Source organism: Plecotus auritus (genome assembly GCF_963455305.1).
Source record: "Plecotus auritus genome assembly, chromosome: 1".
Lineage (NCBI taxonomy): Eukaryota > Metazoa > Chordata > Mammalia > Chiroptera > Vespertilionidae > Plecotus > Plecotus auritus.
In genome coordinates this window covers 79,536,940-79,560,355 of record NC_137770.1, presented here as the reverse complement: position 1 = coordinate 79,560,355, position 23,416 = coordinate 79,536,940, and the positions used below count along the sequence as shown (strand labels likewise).

Sequence of the window (23,416 nt, the reverse complement as noted above, 5' to 3'; positions counted from 1 at the left end):
CCTACAACCAACATCATACTCAATGGGCAAAAACTAAAACCATTTCCCTAAGAACAGGAACAAGACAGGGATCCCCACTTTCACCACTCCTGTTCGACATAGTACTGAAAGTGCTAGCCATAGCAATCAGACAAGAAGAAGAAATAAAAAGCGTCCAAATTGGAAAAGAAGTAGTTAAACTGTCACTATTCACAGATGACATGATATTGTACCTATAAAACCCCAAAGACTCCATAAAAAAAACTACTAGATTTAATAAATGAACTTGGCAATGTAGCAGGATGCAAAATTAACACCCAGAAATATATAGCTTTTTTATACACCAATAATGAACTCACAGAAAGAGAAACTAAAAAAACAATCCCATTTACCATTGCACCAAAAAAAAATTAAGATACCTAGGAATAAACTTACCCAAGGAGATAAAAGACCTGTACTGGAAAAACTACAGGACATTGAAAAAGGAGATAAAGGAAGACATAAACAAATGGAAGAACATACCGTGTTCATAGATTGGTAGAATCAACATCATTAAAATGTCCAAACTACCCAAAGCAATGTATAGATTCAATGCACTCCCCATTAAAATACCAAGGGCATATTTTACATACCTAGAACAAGCTCTCCAAAAATTCATCTGGAATTAAAAATAATCACAGCAATCCTGAGAAAGAAGAGCAAAGTTGGGGAGATCTCAATACCAGATTTCAAGCTATATTACAAAGCCATAGTTCTCAAAACTGCCTGGTACTGGCACAAGAACAGACATATAGACCAATGGAACAGAACAGAGAACCCAGAGATTGACCCAAGCCATTACGCTCAATTAATATTTGACAAAGGAGGCAAGAGCATACAATGGAATAAAAATTGTCTCTTCAATAAATGGTGCTGGGAAATTTCGTCAGATACATGCAAAAAAATGAAACTAGATCACCAACTTACACCATACACAAAAATAAACTCAAAATGGTTAAAGGACTTAAATGTAAGACAGGAAACCATAAAAATCTTAGATGATTCCATAGGCAGCAAAATATCAGACATATGTCGTAGCAATATCTTTACTGGTACAGCTCCTAGAGCAATGGAAACTAAGGAGAAAATAAACAAATGGGACTACATCAAAATAAACAGCTTCTGCACAGTAAAAGAAACCATCAACAAAACAAGAAAGCCCACTGCATCAGAGAACATATTTGCCAATGCTATCTCAGATAAGGGTTTAATCTTCAAAATTTACAGGGAACTCATACAACTTAACAAAAGGAAGATAAAGGATCCAATCAAAAAATGGGCAAAGGACCTAAATAGATACTTTTCGAAAGAAGACATACAGAAGGCCAAGAGACATATGAAAACATGCTCAAAGTCACTAATCATAGGAGAGATGCAAATCAAAACAACAATGAGGTACCATTCACACCTGTCTGAATGGCTATCATCAACAAATCAACAAACAAGTACTGGCGAGGATGCTGAGAAAAAGGAACCCTCACGCATTGCTGGGAATGTGACTGGTGCAGCCACTGTGGAGAACAGTATGGAGTTTCCTCAAAAAGTTAAAAATGCAACTCCCATTTGACCCAGTGATCCCACTTCTAGGAATATATCCCAAGAAACCAGAAACACCATTCAGAAAGGATATATGCATCCCTATGTTCATAGCAGCACAATTTACAATAGCTAAGATTTGGGAACAACCTAAATGCCTATCAGCAGATGAGTGGATTAAAAAACTGTGGTACATCTACACAATGGAATACTATGCTGCTATAAAAAAGAAGGAAATTTTACCATTTGCAACAGCCTGGATGGACCTGGAGAGCATTATGCTAAGCGAAATAAGCCAGTCAGAGAAAGATAACTATCATATGATCTAACTCATATGTGAATATAATGAACAACATAAACTGATGAACAAAAATAGATCCAGAGACAAGGTAACACTGAACAGATTGTCCAACCTCAGAGAGAAGGCAGGTGAGGGGGGGTTAAAGATCAACCAAAGAACTTCTATGCATGCATATTACCATAACCAATGGACACAGACACTGGGGCAGTGGGAGCTTGTCCTGGGGAGTGGGAGTGGCGGGGGGGGCGTCAATCAGGAAAAAAGGAGACATGTGTAATACTTTAAACAATAATTAAAAATAAAAAGAAAACACAAAGACATAAACAGCAAAAGCAGTTTCATTTGACGCATAAATATCAGCATAGAAAAAGCAAAAAATCCTATATAATAAAAACCTAATATGCTAAGTGTCCGTTTGTCCGGTCGGCTGTTCAGCCAATCAAAGCCTAATATGCTAATGATATGCTAAGGCCGCTCAACTGCTTGCTATGATGTGCGCTGACCACTAGGGGGCAGATGCTCCGACTGGTAGGTTAGCTTGCTGCTGGGGTCTGGCCAATCGGGACTGAGCAAGATGGGCTGGATACGCCCTGGAGCCCTACCCAGCTGGCAAACCTCCTGCGTCCCTCCCTGGCCCTAATCGTGCACTGGTGGGGTCTCTTGGCCTGGTCTGTGCCCTCTTGCAATCCAGGACCCCTTGGGGGATATCGGAGAACCAGATTCGGCCCAATCCCGCAGGCCAGGCCAAGGGACCCCACTGGTGCATGAATTCGTGCACTGGGCCTCTAGTAAATAAATAAATAAATAAATAAATAAATAAATAAATAAAGTGGGGAATTAAAGAACCACCTGTCAATGAGCATATCTGTGAGAAAGGTACCTGCACAAATAACATCTTCCCAGGTCACATTTCCCAATCAAGGTGTATTAACAGTCTAGATATTTGAGCATTTCAAGTCAAGCATGACCTTATGTGTTCATGATGTTATGTGGTCTTATGTGTTGTATAAAGTATAACATAAATGTGGCAGCCATAACATTAATTATAATTATTTTTATAGGCATATTTCATATCCTTTTTTGTTTAATGGTAAAAGTTTTCCAGTGATTAAGTCAACTTATAGAGGCAACCAGAGCCCTTATCAGAATGAGTGCAGCTGGTAATTTTGTTAATCAAGGCCTTTCTTTTTCAGAAGCATTCATGTCAAAACCCATTTGTAGTTACATAGCGTTAGATGTAACATGCACCTGGTCACATAGCATGGAACTCTCCTTCCTTTGAATATGCATATGTCTGAATGGTCTGTGACAGGCAGACGTGGACCAGAAAGAAAAAGAGGAACCAATATTCATTTCCTCCACCCCCAGGCACTTAGTTAATTCTCACTCAATCCTAAGAGGTAGGTTGCATTTTAAAGACATGGAAACAAGGTACAGAAAGGAGAGATAATTTGCCCAAGAGGTTACCTGGATTGGAAACAATCTGCCTAACTCTGAAGAATGACCTTTGCTCACTACAAATGCTGCATGCTCTATATTCAAGGTCGTTTCTATAGGATGATGGGAATAAGGACTCAGAGGGAGATGGTGACATCTCCCCTGACCCCATGTCCTGCTGAAGGTGACTGGGTATTGCACATACTGTCTGGCCCATCAATCACAAATGTGAAAATACTTTAATGTTTGCAAGCAGGGATTGTATTTCAAACTCCAGACATTTAGCCCAGCCAGTGTGGCTCAGTGGTTGAGCATCGACCTATGAACCAGGAGGTCATGGTTCAATTCCCAGTCAGGACACATGCTTGGATTGTGGGCTTGATCCCTGTTGGAGGGTATGCAGGAGGCAGCAGATCAACGATTCTCTCTCATCACTGATATTTCTATCTCTCTTCCTCTTCCTTCCTCTCTGAAATCAATAAAAATATATTTTAAAAAACTCCAGACATTTAATTGGCCACAGTGCCAAATATCTATTTGTTGGCAATTTTCCCCAGAATAAAAGTAGATAAAATTTAATCAAAGGTAAAGAGACCCAAGGATGAGTTTAACTAGGGTGGATTCTGAAGCGCACCCAATGTTCTCTGCCCCCAGTTCCTCCTCATCATTTATTCTCCTTTTCAACATAAAGCTGTGTCCCCTGTGCTATTGGCTGCAGCTAAGGACATTTCAATAATAAACTCTTGTTGTTAGATGTGAAGCTGGACATCTTTGTTTTCTTTGTTAGCAAGAGTTCCTGCCGAATTGTAAATCTCTGCAAAATGACTTCTGTACACTCATCACGTGAATAAACAACTGAAGTCATTTTTAAATTGTTCAGCTGCTGCACAGCAGTGAATAGACATACCATGCAAGGACCAATTTATGGCTGCAAGGAAAAACCCACACTCATCAAAGCATCCCCTTTGGTGGCAGCCATGATCATTAGTGAACATAATATCTATTTAAATGCAGTAGGTACCTATTTCCAAACAGAAGGGACTGGCATACAAAGGAGGTGTCATCCCATTTAAACACCCCTAGGCTCCTCAGAGAATCATTATGGTCTGTCATGTTAACTCATTTCCTTCTTTATTTTTCCTCTTTTTCTTTTTCTTCCCTGCTGAATATTATCATCTAAAATCAAATTAATTTCTAATAGTAAATGTGCACAGCAATCACTTCAGAAAAGGAAAACAATCATACTCAAGAGGTTATATACAAATATCATTTCTCATAATAAATATAGAGAGCCCAGATGGAATTGTGAGAGGGTTCCAAGAGGCTTGGAGTTACTGAAGCTGCTGTTTAGGTAACTAATTAGTGGAGCCGCCAATAAATAATAAAATCTTAATAATTTAAAAAGAGTATTCTGTCCCACCTTACTCCAGCTCTCTTTTCCTTTCCTGCTAGCTCTAAGATCTCTAGTTAATAATAATATAATGTGTCAAGATGTAAAATAACTATTATATCTCTTTTTGTTTATTTTTTTTTTTGGTAAAATAGCACAAAAAGGCAATAAGACACATTATCCAATGAATATTTAATAATAAAAATGTCATGAATTGTTTATTTTGGACTTGAGTCTTCAAAGAGAATAAACCCTCCAATAAGATTTAATGTATTGGTTTTTGCATAGTATATATTAAAGACAGGCCCTGAAATATATAGCTATATTGAGTAAACTTCTGCTATAACATGGCTAGTAATTAAGGGAGGTCTCATTCATATGTTCCAAAACTAAGTATTCAATCTTATTAAGTTGGTCTTTGCCTTCTATTTGGAAAATAAATTATTATTTATTATTTTAAAGACAAATTAATTAAAGCTATTATTTAAGTTCTTGGCAACAAAGAAGAACAAGGATTATAATCAGAACACTTGAATTTACTTTGTCATCTACAGGACTTCTTGAATCACTCACACTAAATGATAAAGAAAACAAAGTCCTTTGAAATGCAGTTTTTGAACAAAACAGAATGCCCAAGAGGCAATTCTCCAGTTAATATAGTTTCTATCTTCCCACTTTCTATCCTAGCTGATCTTGGTTGGCAGTGAAAGTGATGATATTCCAAATCAACCAGGCTGCCCTCACCAAAAAAAGTCTGTAAATGATGAGTTATAAGTCTTGGAAAAACAGTTCACAATGAAAAATAAATTTGTTCCACTAAACTGGAAATGTTTGAGAGTGTGTGCCTATGGAGGAAAGCATGGGGTACTGAGTGAGGTCAATGCAAGGAGGAAGTGAACATAGACATCAGTGAACATCGAAAGCACACAAAAAAAATTCACCTGTGTTCATGCTCTAAGGAAGAAACAAAGCTATTTTCTGGTGGCTGATGAAAGCATTTTATTCTAAACCAAAACAGTGAAGAATTACAAACATTAGTGTTAAGGACCCTAGAAAACTAATGAAATATTCTAATTTTATAGATGAGAACACACTGGTCTCAAGAGATTAGAAGACTTGTGTGAGATCATATTAGGAGCTGGAAGATGACCTAAATGTAAATATTGTTTCTCTTGAGCCAGTCATTGTCTCTTATACCATAAATGAGATACTTCTTTATTATGCAGGAGTTCATTAGAATCAAGTAAAAATAATCCGTGCTAGATATAGCAAATATTTCTTACCTACGTGCACTTACTCTCCAGTACAGGATGCAGAAAATTAGACTTGCAATTATGGTAGAGAATGATAATAACTATTTACTGACTCTTGCTCAAGCAAGACACCCATCCTAGAATTGCAGGGTCAGCAAAGTCTTCTCTGTAGATCTAATACCTAAATTGGCTCCTTTAAGGAGAAGTAGAGATGACCTACAGGAAGAGAGGAGTAAGAAGCTGTTCTAAATGAAGGGACTTGCTGACACACATGATGACAGGCAAAGAGAACTGTCATACTTCAGGAAGTGAAAGGAATTCAATGTGGTTGGAACACCAAGTGCCTGGGGGGATATGGTGAGAGATGGGCACCAAATCCTAAAGGCCTTTTTGTCTACTTAAGGAACTTGGAATTTTTCTCAAGATAATGAATGACAAAGGATTTCCAAATAGGGAGGTAGCCCAGCCAGCATGGCTTAGTGGTTGAGTTGTCAACCTATGAACCAGGAGGTCACCATTCCATTCCTAGTCAGGGCATATACTGGTATTGCGGGCTTGATCCCCAGTGGGGGCATGCAGGAGGCAAGCCAATCAATGATTCTCTCTCATCATTGATGTTTCTGTCTTTCTCTCCCTCTCCCTTCCTCTCTGAAATTAATAAGATATATTTTAAAAAATAAAACAGGGAAGTATAATGATTATATCTGCATTTTAGAAAGAACACTATGAACAGCTGAATGGGAAAAAGTGGTGGTGGTGGTGAGGGGTGAGTATAGAAGGAACAAAAGCAGTATAAAAGAACAAAAGAAGGAATAATACAGTATATGAGGGAGGCAGAAAGAGGTGTTTGCTTTTGAAATATTTAGGCCATAAAATTAAAATAATTGATGATAAATGTTTATAAATAGATGTGGGTCATTAAGGAAAGAAAGGGTAAAAAATTATTCTGAAGTCTTTGGCCAAGGACCTTCTGACACAGGAGATATGACAAATCATCCCTAAGTTTAATACTTAGGGATCATTTTACTGACCCAAGTAAGAGAACCTCAAGATAGCTCTGTGTTTGGTCATCATGAGTGAAACTGTGGAGATCTGGGCACATGTCAAAGATTCTGAATTCCAAGGAAATCTTTTCCAAACTGATGTAACCTGGTGTGCTCTACGGGGGCAGTCATAACTCTCCAAGAAAAAAGAACCTGTTTAATAGGCACCCTCCATCTCAAGGCCCTCTGAGCCTCTCACATTTCCTGGTGGGTTATGGAATAGGGAAGGGGAGTAGGTTCAATATCTGATGACCTGCTCAGGCAGCATCAATTGTGGTCTCTTCTATTTTTTGGTGCAAATTGGTTAATCAAAAGGAAGGAAGATTAGGATTGCTAAATAAGAGGAATTAAACTCAGGGAGAAAGATTTACTGTCTCCATATGAATCATCTCAAGGACCCTAAGGTTTTCCAGTTCAAAGCTCAAGGAAAAAAATGATATATGCATTTTGGGCTATGGTGCGTCCCAATCCCCACCTAGGACATAATTCAGATACTCACCCCTTCACCACCATTTTCACCTGTGTTGGCAAGCATTTCCTGCAGGGCTCTCACCGAGAGGGACTGCTCCAGCACAAAATTGCAGACACAGAGATCTGGAGGAACACTCTGTGGAAATAAAACCAGAATGAGGATACCTACTCATATCAGTTAGGGATCAGTCATGTAAAAACATGTCAAGGACAAAAGCCTATGAATCAAAGTGACAGTTGAATGAATGGATGAGTAGGAAGATAAAAGGTGGATTTCTCTTGTTCATGTTAAGATGGGTTTCATGCTAGATTCTAAAGGGTGAGAAAAATAAAATCCTCAAGTGGCAAGGGAACAGTGACCAAGATGTCAGGATCAATTTAACTGATGACTGGAGGCATACAAGGGGGAAGAACACACATATAACCTCAGTGAAGAAGGAACAGGAAGGATAGGCTGAGCTACACCGATGTCTTGGAGGGACCAAAGGAAGAAAGCCACTGGGAACTCATCACCAAAATTTGTTAAGATGCTGATGGACAGACTAGAATGTGGCTCTAGATAATGATAACCAGATTAGGAAGTTCATTTACTTAAAAAAAACAACACCTTGATACCACAGTGTAAAAAGAACCAATAAAGGGATTTAAGAGCTATATACCGTGTTTCCCCGAAAATAAGACCTACTTACAGGTTTCCTTCTGGGTGAAATATAAGGCATCCCCCCAAAATAAGGCCCCCAGGCTCTGTCTCAGAATGAAAATTAATTTACCATAAAGTGGTCACTAGGGCCGCCCCGACTGGCGTCTAGCAACCAGTGACGTTACGCGGAGTCCTGACGTCACTGCTGTGTGGAGGCGGAACAGAGGTCGGAGTGAGCGGTGAGCACGGGGCGGGAGAGAGGAGGAGACTTTCGCAGATGCGTGTAGAAGAACAGGAGGATTAGAGAGGATGGGACGCGGCAAAGGTGGTGAGTGCTGGTCTGTCTCTGGTGACACTACCTGATGCTCGCGGCCGCCTTCATGATGACTGAAGGTTCTCAGTCAGTGGCAGACCCTGCTCCAGCCCAGATCCAGGCCCCAGCAAGCCCAGTGACAGTCCCCAGGCAGGCCCCAGGGGGTAAATGTCTGATAAAGGGGTAGGGGGGATGTCTGGTGAAGGTGTTCAGTGGTCCGAAAATGGCGAGCAGAGTATGGTAACCTCATTGAACAAGTGGACAAGGGAAATGCTAAAAAGCGCAAGTGTGGATCAGGTCGGCAACCATTATTTTCCGAGCTGGAAGACCTGATCTGTGAATGGGTTGTTGACAGGAGAGCAAAGGCTTTGGTTGTGAATAGGGCTCAGATTCAAGAATTTGCCCTTGCAATGGCACCACAGTTTGACATAGCCCCCGAAGACTTCAAAGCATCACAACACTGGCTGGATAATTTCCTTCAGCGAAGTTAACCGTCTTTAAGAAGATCTACAACATTGTTTAGGTTGGAAGATACTCAAGTTATTAAGCGAGCACTTGCATTCAAGTCCTTTATTGATGATGCTGACTTCTCTAAATACAATCTTTCCAACATGATTGTTATGGATGAAACTGCAGTGTTTATGGGCCAATCATCTCAAACAACAATTGAACAGCGGGGTGCCTCCTTAGCGTACATTCCCTCCACTGCTTACGAAAGTGCATGTGTTTCCTGTATTTTGGCAATTCGTCTGGATGGCACTAAAATCCCACCTTTAATCATTTCTAAGGGCAAGAAGGAAAAGATTGAACGTGTTTTGGGCATTTTTGTTCTTGAAACTGAAAAAGCCTAAGCCACACAAGCAGTTATAAGGAAGTGGGTCGATTTAATGCTGCCGTTTGTTATGCGAGGGAGCCAAAAAGGTCTGCTAGTCTGGGATGCAGCCAGCACTCACCGCACTAAAGACATGAAGACATTTCTTCACGAAAGAAAAATAGATCAGATAATGATTCCCGCAGGAATGACGGCCTATCTCCAGACTCTTGATATTGCAATAAACAAGCCATTCAAAAACAATTTGCACATGGAAATTAATGACTACATTGAAAATAGAATGGAGAGAAATCAGCGTGGAAACTTTGTGAAACCTAAACTGCAAGAAGTTGTGACTTGGGTGAAGAATTCATGGGAGAAAATCACTGACAGTTGCATTGCAAATGTGCTGCGAGCAGGCTACCTTGACAAGAAGTACTCATTTAAAGACAGTGCTATTGCTAAACATGAGAGATTTGGTCCACTGATTCTGAAAGAAATGGAGTCACAAGAAATTCACCAGGAAATTCAGGAATTGGATTGTTATGATGATGTTCCAGAAGATGATGACATGATTGTCATTGAATAAATGAGTAAATTCTTGATACTGTAGGATTCACAGTTTGTCTGGTTTGTGTTGACAACTACCGTACTACCGTACCGTATACAGGTAATAAATTTCCTTTATTTTCATTTAACAATAAATGTGTACCGTATTCTTCTTCATGGAAAAAATAAGACATCCCCTGAAAATAAGACCTAGCGTGTCTTTGGGGGCAAAAATTAATATAAGACACTGTCTTATTTTCGGGAAAACATGGTAAATATACTTCTGGACAAAGAAATGTCCACAATTATAAGAATTGATAACCTCTATAACAGTCATTCAGTCATTCTAATTTATTATGTGCTCAGGTAATGTTATGATATTCTTATATGTTCTGGAACATTATAAACAACAGTAAAAGAGAGCCTTCTTTGTATCCTGACTAGTAATATCTAATACTCATTGAGTACTTTCTCTGCCAGACACTAAGTGCTCTGCATATACTACCTCACTTAAACCTCACGACTTCCCTATAAGGTAGAGATGATTGATATTCCAGTTTCCTGCCCAGGAAACTAAAGCACAGAAGTTAGATTGTCTGTCCAAGGTAAGGCATATATTTGGCTGAGGTGGATTCAAATACAGTCTGTCTCCAAAGTCCCGACATTTAGCTCTATGCTGTGTCTGCCACTGATGAAAATATTAAGATATTTTTCACAACTAGAATGCTTTCAATCAGCACATCTTTAAGTATGAATGACATTTATGTAAAAGACAGTAGTTGGAATTGAGAAAGATAAAAAGACACATGAAACAAATTATTGCTCTTCAGGAGTTTACAATCCAGTTTCCCACAATTTCTCTGGGAATATGGTTTACAATCAGCTTGCATACCAAGCCTTTGTTTGCTATGTGATATTGGCAGAACTCAACACCATGAGAATATCAGGAATGAGGAAGGAGGACCAGAAGTCACCAGCAGCTATGTCTAACACTCCGAGGCAGGTAGAGCTGTTTCCATGGAGCTCCGATTTCAAAAGTTAAAACCAGCACAGAGAATCTCTCTGACATCAACATTTTCATTTTTAAAATACAGATTATAGAATTGGCAATCTGTAAGTACCTCTTGAATTCCCAAGTATTTGTACATTCTTTATCCCCCTCCCCAACCTCAATGCCCTACTTGCTGGTCCTGCCTACTAATCCTCTTTATTAAAGTGTTAAGACCCGCCCCCCCCCCCCCCCCCGCCCTCCAAGCCAAGAATGGATAATCCTATTCCAAAGGCTATTGGTCCATGGGTGACATACATTTTAAGTACTTTTCTACTTCAATAACTTTTCTGCTCAGGGTCTCGACAGTCAGGAATTCTAAAAACCCATCCTCCTAGAATTTTGGTATTACAGGGAACTGCCCAGTTCTCTTTATGAAAGTGTTGTAACCTAGGAGAAATTGTAACACCAGCAGGCAACAATTATTCCTCACATTTCCTGCTTTGTTTTCAAAGTCTGTTCTTGCTATAGGTAATTAACTCATTTGTATGGGACTTGAGCAAGCAGACAGCAGGTGATGCAGGGCAGAGCTTCACATCCAGGAAGTGTTTTTAGAGCACATATAGCATCATTACAAGAAGCATACAATAATAGGATAAGGCATTCTCTAAAGACCTTATGCCATATAAACATATCATCCAACTCTTCCAAAATATGATTCCATCTCAGATGATTTTATGGAGGTCTTTTCTACCGCTTCTTAGTCTACTGTATTTCATGTAACCAGAATAGAAAGCCAAAAAAGCCCAGTTTGAGTGCCTCCTCCACGTCACTGGAACGTGATTTGGAGATTTCCTAGTCAGGAATGTTTGCAGTTATGGCTAGTACTTTACAGGATGCTCTTTGACTAATTGAATGATCTCAACATTCATGCTCACTTTTACAAGAACCCTGTTCAGTCCATTCTCTTTAAGATGGAAACTTTTCACAGTTTCAAGTGCTCGAGATTCTGCCTTCACACGAGATTGCGCAATTCTAAATCAGCTTTCTTTCCTCTCTGTGCATTTTTGCTTGAACAGAAGAGAGGCGCCCTCCCCCAACACTGCCCTCACCCATCCTGATGGAAGACCACTGACAATACGATGAACACTAGGCATGCTCCAATCATATTGTTCTTTTCCTTCCAGATATTAAAAGACCCATGGTGGTCATGATTTAATTATTGGCAATGAAAGGGTACATTAAACCAGGTCACAGTGAGCCTGGGGAGGAAGCATTTTATTTGGGAGCACTCCATCTGCCACTGGTTTAATAGTTTCCTTACAGGTTAGTTTTTCTACCGCTAGAGTGTGCTCCCTGCCTGGACTCTATGCTCGGGGATAAGGTCACATCACTCCAATGGCATGCACGTGGGCAGTCGCAAAGGAACAGGGCAATAGGAATGTCTGGAGAAAAACAAAATGCCACTAGCAACTTCTTCATGACATGAATGGAGTACAGAGCACAGAGCCATCTGACCTGCTACTCTAGCTGCCATCCTTACTTAAACTCCACACCAACTTGAGCTCTCTTCTACACATTGCCCAAGAATGAGCAAAAGCCACTGGTCCAGCAAAGCTAATTTGTTTATAGTGTGAGAGTCCCCTAGGAGGCCAGCTCATTGTCTCTGTGCTCTGGAGTCTGTACTTCAGTCACTCTGTCTGGCAGGCATGGGGCATGTATTTGATGATTCTTAGCATGGAGAGAAGAGCTCTGTTGACATCTCTTCTGAAATAGCTCCTCATCACTCTCCCCAGTCCTGTCCTTAGACTACAGAAGCTCTATGTTTCCAAATGTCCTACAGAAAACCTTGAAAAACCAGGGCCCTGGGTAAGCCAGGAACTAGGTATTCACTTAGCCCCACTATATAAAAAAATAGTGAAAAAGAAGGCCTGTGGACTGTTCATGTCCCATAAATTTATGTAACATCTTTCTCATTGCAATAAAAATATTTTTTTCTGGGACTTACTAGATCCAAATGGTGGGAATCTGATAGTCCTCTTACTAGATTCATTTAGCATTTTTCTACCTAGCATCCCACAATAAGCATTCAGTACTGTATTCAGACAAGCCTTCAGGGAAATGAAGAGGTGAGTTAATTATAAGGAGAGGGATTGACATTCCTCTATTACACTGTTATCCACAGTATATTTTGGCTTATACAATTCTTTATGCACTATAGTCTGTTTCACTAGATTGTGGGTATCTTGAAAAATGTATGTCTTATTCTACTTTTGGTATCCCCAATACATAGACCAGTAAGTGCTCAATTCAAGTGTTCTTGAACTGACTCTCTGTGTCCCAGAAGACTATCCACTATGTGGCTGTGGTTGCAGATGAATTGCACTGAGCACCAACCTGCCCAGCTGAGTCCCTTCTCAAGTCTCCTGCTTATTGTTTAAGAGACCCTTCTTTTTTCATTATCATGGGACTCCTCCTACTTTTCTATTAATCAATCTGGCTCTCACCCAAACATGCCTAAATAGTATGCCCTGTAAATGCATCAATAAATTTGAATTAAAAGCAATAAAGGGCATATTGGTTAAGAGTGAACACTCTAATGTAGTACTACCTGAGGTCCTGTCTCTGTTCAACTACTTATTAGCTGAATGATGTTAGTCTCTGTGTACATTAGTTTCCTTATGTGTAAAATAAAGATGTAATAGTACTTACTTCTAAGGATGAACTACATTTTTATATTTAAAGAGATTAAAACAGAATCTGGTGCATAATAAGTACTCATAAATGTCAGATTTTATCTCACACAGAGAAGTAAAATCAAAACATCAATAACTCACTTAAATATTCATTTATATAACCAACTAGAGTCCCAGTGCATGAATTCATGCACGGGTGGGGTCCCTCGGCCTGGCCGGTGATGGGGGCAGATCAGGGCCATCTCACCCAGTCCTTATCAGGGCCTATCAGGGTCGGCTGGCCGGGGGAGGGGCTGCAAGAGGTTGGCTGGCCACGGGAAGTTGCTATGGGAGTGCACTTACCACCAGGGGGCAGCTCCTGCGTTGAGCGTCTGCCCCCTGGTGGTCAGTGTGCATCATAGCTACTGGCTGGTCGTTCAGTTGTCAGGTCATAACGGTCACTTAGGCTTTTTTATATATAGACTAGGGACCCCATGCACAAAATTCATACAAGAGTAGGCCTTCCTTCCCCTGGCTGCCGGCACCAGCTTCCCTCCAGCACCTGGGACCTGGGATTCCCTCTGGCCACCAGCAGGAACCTGGGACCCAGGTTTCCTCACAGCCCCGTCTGGAAGGTCATCCAGAAGGATGTCTGGTCTAATTAGCATATTATGCTTTTATTATTATAGATATTTTTGAAGTTCTTATTTTGTGTAAGGATAGGCAAAACCTTTGCCCTTTAAGGCTGTGTGGTTTATTGGGGAATGTTGGGGAAGCAAATGGACAATTTCCAAAGTATGATTCAAAATGTTCAGAGGTGAGTAAGAATGCGTATAAAGAAGCACACAGAGTTGAATGTGTCTGGAGTAGAGGAAGGAAAAGTGGGAAGAGAAGGGGGATGGGGAAGCAAGCAAAGGAAGATGAAAAGTGAGGCTGAAGAAAAGTAGGTGTAAGATTGAGAAGAGTCTTGAGTCCCCTTGTCAAGAGGTTTGGACTTTATCTTCAGAACAATGGAGCACAATTAAAGGAAGTTATGCAGGAAGTGATGTAACCAAATTTCCATCTTTGAAAGATCATTGCAGGTCCAGTGTGAAGAGTGCTAGATCAAGGCAGAGAAACACATTAGGAAATTGTTGCAATAAAGTAGTTACAAGGTAACAATGGGATCCATTAAATCAATTGCAGTGGAAATGAAAATAAGGGAACGAATTTGAAATATCTGGAGAAGTTAGGTGTTATAAGACTTGGTGATTAATTGGATATGGGAGATGATGAAAAAGGAGTGGAAAAAGACCAGTGTTTCTATTGGATGGTGCAGAGTGCAAAAAGATAGGATTCAGTGAGAACAAGCCACACCACGTGTCTTAAAGACCACAGGGACATTAATTACTCTTGGCAAATTGTCCACTGGAATCTCCCATTTGGGCCAACAGAATGATAATGGGAGGGTAGAGAAGTTGCTTTATGTATGGGTATCCCTGCAGATGCCACCAAGGTAGGGTCATGTAGGAGGAGAGGAAGAGTTTGAGAAAATGACACATATTCTCCACAAAAAGAGAATTCCTAGAGACCTAGCAAACAAAGTCACCCCAATTAACCTCACTTTCCTTTCCCATGTCCATCAAGCAGTCAGCCAGTATTTAGAGAGCACAATTATATGCATTCGGGACTGTGCTAACAGCTGTGGGGAACAAAAGAGAAAAGTAAGACGTTTTCTATCCTTTAAGGAATTTTTAACCTTCAAGAGACAGACCTACTATACATGAGACTTTATGAAACAATGCAAAGGAGTATATTCAATGTGAATTTGAGGGATATGAATATGTCTTGTAGGACCCAGAACCCTCTCAAAGTGTGATTAGAAAAGGCCAGCCCAGGGCCAAAACCGGTTTGGCTCAGTGGATAGAGCGTCGGCCTGCGGACTGAAGGGTCCCAGGTTCGATTCCGGTCAAGGGCACGTAACTTGGTTGCGGGCACATCCCCAGTGGGAGGTGTGCAGGAGGCAGCTGATCGATGTTTCTCTCTCATCGATGTTTCTGACTCTCTATCCCTCTTCCTTCCTCTCTGTAAAATATCAATAAAATATATTTAAAAAAAAAAAAAAAAAAAAAAAAAAAAAAAAAAAAAAAGAAAAGGCCAGCCCAGGCTGGCTCTTGGCCCAAAGAGGGTTTATGTAGGCAAGGAGTTCCTGGCACACAGCAAGAACTCAAATTTTTTTTTAATAAATGAACAAGATGAAAGAGTTATTCTTTCCATTTTGTGTGTGTGTTTATTCTTCTCTTTTGTTTAAAATTTCATTAGTTGAAGTAGCATTATTATTAAGTTATGGGCTTTACACAACCTTTTCCCTTTCCTTTGCTTTTTCACCAAAAGAAAAAATCAAGTACTGGAAGTATTATGAGTCAGCAAAAGAGTGAGCAAAGGAAGGAGAACGTAGTGGATAACTCCTGTTTACTAATTTTTGTATCTATACCTCCCACGTCAGTCTCAGGACTGAGCAGCTAGATAAATGCCATTGATATTGTGTCATATTTATGGGCTGATGGGTTTACACGAACTCAGCCCTACTACAATGGCAGGCTACAGAGTCTTATCTGCAAAGTGAAGTAACTTCTAATGTCAATCACATGAGGAGAAGGAGTGATGATGAGAACAGAGGCCAGACCTAAGGAAGCAGACCTGAGATAGCAGGGAGAAGTGAATCTCACATTCTTGGACCCACATTATGAAAAGTCAATATAGCCCATGGGGTGTTCTTGGGCAGGTGTTACAAAAGCATCCAACCAGTGAAAAGTCTGAAGGTAGAAAGCAAGGGACTCAGACAGGTCTTTCTTTCCTCTAGGGTTCCATGTAAACAAGGACAGGAGCAGTGAGTATGTTAATTAAGAATCAGAAATTTTAATCCAGAATGTAGGAATACATTGGCTCTTCTATCTTTTCTTTTCTTGTGTACTTCCATAGGGTTTAACAAAAACAATTTTTTGGAAGTTCTAGTCTACTTTGGTTAGATTATGTAAAGTGAGGAAAAATTCTTCGTCTATAAGTGAGCCAGAACATTAAAGAGAGCAAAGTGATCCCCTGTGGCCCACAAGATGGTAGTAGGCATAATCAAACAGGAGAATCACAAGACAGCAGCAAAACTCAGAGGACAAAGCTGGGGGGTCCTTGACAAGCAGGACAACCCTATTCAAGAATAAGCCTTGAAGCTTCTGAATTTTATTAAGGAAGACTATGTCAGTTGTAACCCTTCATGCTCTCTTCATGCTGCTTGAGACTGCCTAGTCTGGGAATAAATTCTCACGGCTCTAGATTTCAAGTTGGGTGTATAAAGGGAGACTGTTCCTCTAAGGGCAATTTGTCCTAACAGTCAGAGCTGGTCTCAGTCTTCTACATGCTTTGAGTTTGTTCCATTTCACTGCACTGCCTCAAACAGGACTGATAATCATCTCTCTATGATGGCTCAATGTAGTCCCACTCAGAGACCATAAATGAGATGACTTCCCAAGCCCTCGGGGGCAGAAAACCATTCTCTTTTCCAGAAAATGTTCCAGCTCAACCAGGCTCCCTTGGGTACAGTGTGATGTTGGCTAAGGACCACTGTCCATGGAATAGCCTCAGGATAGCCAGAGATGGCACATGTAATTTGCATTTCAGGAGCTCTAAGCATTTTATAGACATTATGTCATCCACCTCCAGCAGACATGAGCTCATTTACAGACACCATATCTATTATTGATAAGACATAATTATTTGTATTGTGTTTATACTTCAAAGCTAGAAAAAGTAATTAACCAAGCTAATATTCACATCCATCCCAACCAGGTTTTATTTAAGCATTTAGGCAGTTCAGTGCTTTTAAACCTACCTTTGCCACTTCTGCTAAGTGGTTGATAGTTTATAATAGAGTTATATAGTGAACTAGAGGCCCAGTGCATAAAATTCATGCATGGGTAGGGTCCCTAGGCCTGGCTGGCGATCAGGGCCAATCTGTGGGGTGACCAGCAGGGTGATTGGGGTCCCTGCTCACACCAGCCTTGGCTGGCCTGGTGCTGCCCACTTGCCAGCCCCGCCCCCTGCTGCCACCGCCTGTAGGTTGGGGACAGCTCCTGTGTTGAGCGTCTGCCCCCTGGTGGTCAGTGCATGTCATAGTGACCTGTCATTCCACCAGTCATTCCGCAGTTCGGTTGATTTGCATATTAGGATTTTATATAGATAGACTAGAGGCCTGTTGCACAAAGATTTGTCCAATAGGCCTTCCTTCCCCTGGCTGCCAGCACCGATTTTCCTCCAGCACCCGAGACCCAGGCCTTCACTCTGGCCGGAGCCTTCAGTCTTCTCCGCTCCGGCTGGAGTGCCGCTCCTGTAGCTCCCTCCGTCCCCCTCCCTCCCCCTCATAGCAGGCCTCCCACCCTGCCCAGATGCTCTGTGCCTGCATATGCAAATTAACCCACCATCTTTGTTGGATTAATTTGTATACTCACTCTTGATTGGCTGGTGGGCATCACTGAGGTATGGTCAATTTGCATATTTCTCTTTTATTAGTGTAGATGCTTAAATTGAAAGCTTCTGCAAGTCTCTGGATTTCTACAAAAACAGATAGCCTAACACAGTGGTCGGCAAACTGCTGCTCGCGAGCCACATGTGGCTCTTTGGCACCTTGAGTGTGGCTCTTCCACAAAATACCACGGCCTAAGCCAGTCTATTTTGAAGAAGTGGTGTTAGAAGAAGTTTAAGTTTAAAAAATTTGGCTCTCAAAAGAAATTTCAATCGTTGTACTGTTGATATTTGGCTCTGTTGACTAATGAGTTTGCCAACCACTGGCCTAACACATTGTGGACCAGTAGTTTTATTGCTAGCTTTACTCAGTGGCCAGATAAGTTTCTATTGAACAAGGACAAAAAATGTTTTACATAAATGTTAAAGGCACACTTTAAAATTAAATGCCCATTGCATTTTGAAGTTATTTATTACATGTTCTTACAAGTTAATATCTTTTTAAAGTATGATACTTTGTAAAACACTGTGGAATATGAAGCGAGAATTCTCATGATCTGAACCACAATGTGTTAACAATCATTTTAGAGGTGGGTCAACTGAGATACAAAGGTATTAGGTAAAACTTCTATGGGCAAGTAGAGAAACAAGAATAGAATCCATATAACACATTTTAAATGTCTCTATTTACCTATCTATATAATTATACTAAGTATTATTCTAAATGTTTATAAATATTATCTAATTTAACCCTTACCTCAACCTTTGCAGGGAAGAAATTATAGCCATTTTACAGATGAGAAAACTGGGACTCAGCAAAGTTGAAACACTTCTCCACAGTCATATGCTGTGGATAGCATTTAAATCCTGAATTTCAAACTCAACTCTTTCTGACTCATGCTGTGTCAACATTCCTGCAGAGAAGGTTCGCATCCGGACGCCAAGACTACAGAATTCTATTCCCACTAGGCTACGCCCTCTGTAAACTCTTATAAAAACTTAAAGAATTTATATTGGGTTCTTGACTATTTCAGAAAGAGGTCTCTATTTTGGAATGACAACTGGGAATACAAAGACTACAGACTGAAGTTGCTGGGACTGCCAGGGTGCCGGAACTTTATAAAAATCAAGATTTCTGGCAGGCAAGATCATTGCAATCTTTTCATGCACTTCCAAAACCTGAGACAAACTTTCCACATAAGCTTTCTCTTCCCAAAGGCACCTCAACTCTGGGCATTAATGAAACAGTTTCCATCCAAGGACATACATGTGTGCATTTAAATCGTGTCTATCCAGATTTTAAACGTTTTGAAGGAAGAGATTTTGCCTGTGTTAAGAGCTGTTACCATGGAACAAGGTTGCAACACATAAAACTTTGCCTAGGTTTTCTATTTTTTACATATTTTGCTATGGTAAAGGATAGAGAGTCTTTCTGAAAATATATACAGAAACTATTCAAAACAGTTGAGTTTCAACTTTTTGCTTGATTTTTCTAACAAAAGCCATTATATGTAGACTGTCAGGTCCACAAAATTGAAAATGAATGGAAATCATTATTTTTGTGGAAGAGAAGAGGGAGATGTCAATATATATATATTTAAAATGAAGTAAAAAAGGAGGAATCAAGCACAGGAATGTGACTCTCTCAGCATCGAGCAGTCTCTAGGTGGTTCTTCATTCGAGGGAGGAGGGAGCTGCCCTGGGAGGACCTAAGTGGAAAATCACTTCGGCGCTGCAAGGAGACTTACTAAGCAGAATCATTCTCAGCCACGAACAGAGCGATTACAGCATCTGATGTCATCTTGGCCTGAGGTTTACTCCAAGACAAAAGCCAGTATTCAGAAGGAAAGTGATAAAAGTTGACTATATGCAAGGAAAACGAAGAATGTTATCAAGTTATAGAAAGGTGTTGATATTTTTAAAAATAAAAGGTTTCTATTAGGAAATTAAATATTTACTTAAGAACACTTGCTGAAACATTTTCTATGCAAGGGAAGTAACACTACCACCTAGGAGCAGGAAATCCAAGTTGCAGGCCAATTTTCCCTTGACAAAAGCCTTGTTGAGAAACACCAACCCCAAGTGATAAAGCACTGAAAACACTCACAATCGCTGCTCCTTTACCCCATCCCTCAAATGCCCAGGTACTGGCTGTTTAACTGACACTGATAGACAGAACCATTACATCTAGCCTCTTTTAGGGAGAATGTGTATTAATTCAAGTGACAGCAACATTTGCAACATTGATTATCCTTGTAATGATGCTCAGAGATTTCTCTCTAGAGCTCACATAAATATAAGCTTGCTCTGGAGGCACTGATGCGGAAACATGGTGGGTGGAAGGATCTCCTGGGTGAGGCTGCTAACATTCCAGATCCCGGGGACCCTTCTCCAGTGGGTACTTAAGGAGTATTCCAGGCCTAGCCAGTGTGGCTCAGTGGACAGAGCATTGACCTGTGGACTGCAGAGTCCTGGGTTCAATTCCAGGCAAGGGCACATACCTTGGTTGCAGGTTCCCGGCCCTGGTCCAGGCATGAGGGAGGCAAAAAATCGATGTGTCTCTCTCACATCGGTGTTTCTCTCTGTCTCTCTTTGTCTTTTCCACTCTCTCTAAAAATCAATGGAAAAAATATCCTCAGGTGAGAATTAAAAAAATAATAAAAAAAAGAACAGTAGTCCAGGTGTTCTCCAGGAGGCCTCTGACTTCTCTTTGACAGACACTGCAGAGCACCTGGATCAAACAAGGAAAATCAAGTCCCTGGAGAACAACTGATCCTTTCTTAGGAGGTCTTTTGTTAAAGGGTTCATCCAAATATAGGACTTCCTTTCAAATGAGTAACCCAATTATTTGAAATGCATGTGATTGTTGCTTTTATGATCTTGCCTCATATGGTCCCAACCAAAAATAACACCAAGGTGCCCTGGTCACCTCTATTCTGCCATGCATCAGTTATTTCTGGAAAGTTAAGAAAAATGTTACCAAGGGCCTGGCAAAAATGAGCGCTGTGAAGCTCGTGTTCTTTAAAATAAGTGGAGGCCAGAAAAATCAGAGACAAAACGCTGGGCAGCGGCTTGTCTGCCTGCCTGCTGGGGGAAGCATAACCAACGGGCGGGAGGGTTGATTTGGTTCTTGATTGAGCCAAGCTTTTCTCGTGCCTGGCATGGTCAGCTTGTTAAATAACAAAGGTACCAAGGGCTGGACACTTGGAACACTGGCACCTGGAAAAACAAACTTACAGAGGGGCAGCAAACAATACTGTTTATGGGCAGAGAAAACCGAAACAATGACTCTTTTTATGATCCTAAAAATATGGCCATAATGAAAAGTCAGCTTAATGAGCAGCATAGGTAATGCAACGAAGTCTTTGGATAAGTACTGGGACCCTGAAGTTCTCAGTTTTCAATGGGAACTCCCCTGAGAAACCAGAGCTGTTATTCTGAAGAGCGTGCATATTAGAAAAATAGCTGAGATCCGGAAAGAATAAAGGCACACGTGAGAAAGGAGATGAAACCAGCATGCATATTCCATGCTCCACAAATCAGGGGGACAGCATCCACTAGAGAAGAGCCCAGCGTCCAGGGTGGTGGAGTTAGAAGCAGGTTTGATGGGCAGCAAATCAAGGGATGAGGTAAAAGCTGAGCGGGGCAGGCTGGTAGGAAAGCCTCGTCTCAGCTTACCGTTTATACTTCAGACTTGAATTTGGTTTACTTTAGTTTTGGCGGAGCATGCACCTCCCATGTGTTTCTTTCTGTTTTGCTCACACTCTCCTCTCTTTGGACCGATGATGTGGTTGTTAAGGAATTCAGAAACCATGGTGAGGCTTTTCCCTATTACCCAGCAGTGGTATCCGGCAGCTGCAGGACAGGAGACTTTTCATTGCACACAGAAAGGGAAGATTGAGGAAAGCATTATGAGGTGCCCACAAGAGCTGAGAAAATGTCAAGCTGAAACTGAAGGCTGACAGAGAGAAGGGAGACACTGGGTGCCCAAGGAAGTGCTGTCCCCCGAGTCGCAGCTGTCACCAGTATCACTTGTTTGGAAAAACTCCACTTTACTGGGACCTCCCTGACTGCATTGCCAGCTCCGTGGGGCTCATGGACTCATAATCTGAAGTAGGCACACAGCTCAGAACAACAAAGGGCAAGACAGCAGCTTGGTTTCCAAATGGTTTAAAATTTCCCCCAATGCTTCCTTCCCACTCTCAGATAGAATCCAAATTATAGTGTGGAGATGCAGTTTTAATTTTTGTCCCTACATGGAATTTTTGCTTCAATAGAAATAGGCATATCACTATAAACTAAGTTCTGGATTAAAACATGTTTAGCAGGAATATATGAATAGATGTTCATTAAGGTTTCAGTTTTAAAAATCTTTGTGGAAGTAAATAACAGTTATAAATATTTTTATCCAATATGGGAAAAGCCCTTCTATACCCCCATGTTAAACTAGACCCCACCCTCCAACTACCTCATAGTATCTGAGCTAAACTCCTACCACTAGATGTTTACATTTGCAAGAATTAGCATTACATGCAAGGATTAGTACTACATGCTCCCCTTTGGAAGGGGGCATGTATTTCTCATCACAGATATTTTTTTATATATTTTTATTGATTTCAGAGAGGAAGGGAGAGGGTGAGAGAGATAGAAACATCAATGATGAGGAAGAATCATTGATCGGCTGCCTCCTGCATGCCCCCTGCTGGGGAATCGAGCCGGGCATATGTCTTGACCAGGAATTGAACCATGACCTCCTGGTTCATAGGTTGAAGCTCAGCCACTAAGCAACACCAGCCGGGCTCATCACAGATATTTTAAACATGCACCTAAAGCAGGGATTTAGAACTGCCAGTCAGTAGCTACATGAATTAAAAACGTTCACTTAATAGTAAGCACTGCTTCAGTGGATGGTAACAGAGAGACCTATCATCTCATTAGGGTGCATCTTCTTTAATAGCATCACCCTCACCAGGAAGCATCCAAGTATGGAGGATGGGCAATCATCAAAATGCTTTAGTTTTGGTGGATATCTGTTGAATCTCACTCTTTCCAAACCTTCCCCCATTGAAGTGACTCAGGGCATGAGCCAGTTCTGATCAATACAAGAAAAGCATTAGGAGTCTCAGTTTCTTCCTACTTAAACCCAACCCATCACTCAGCATCTGGTGAAGCTGGCCAGGAAATACCATGTCAAATACTGCCTATGCTCAACCATCCAAGGTCACATGGCTGGGCCTTCACTTGAGTTCCTTTCCTCAGCTCCACTAGGAAACCCAGGTTACTGAGGGTCCCCATCCATAATGAGAGATTGTGACCTTTCCTTTCTCTTCCCCTCCCGGATAATCAGGAGTTACCTCCAGTACATAATGGTTAATTTGGTGCCGTGAAAGAGAATGAACATACTGATAGAAACTAAGGAAGCAATGTCACATCTCAGAAAAGTAAGTCCTTGCTCATGGTGACTTTAGCAAAGTTTGTCAGACACTATGAAGATTAA

At 40.9% G+C, this 23,416-nt stretch overlaps 1 protein-coding gene across 3 annotated transcripts in view; it reads right to left on the bottom strand.

Moving 5' to 3' along the window:
• RYR3 (ryanodine receptor 3) overlaps window positions 1-23,416 on the bottom strand; it is a 547,436-nt gene that overhangs the window by 336,832 nt on the left and 187,188 nt on the right. For all 3 annotated transcript variants that reach the window (XM_080659255.1, XM_080659256.1, XM_080659257.1), the window contains exon 3: window positions 7,478-7,585. In XM_080659255.1, coding sequence (XP_080515381.1) covers window positions 7,478-7,585 — 108 coding nt within the window. The remainder of the gene's footprint in view (window positions 1-7,477; window positions 7,586-23,416) is intronic.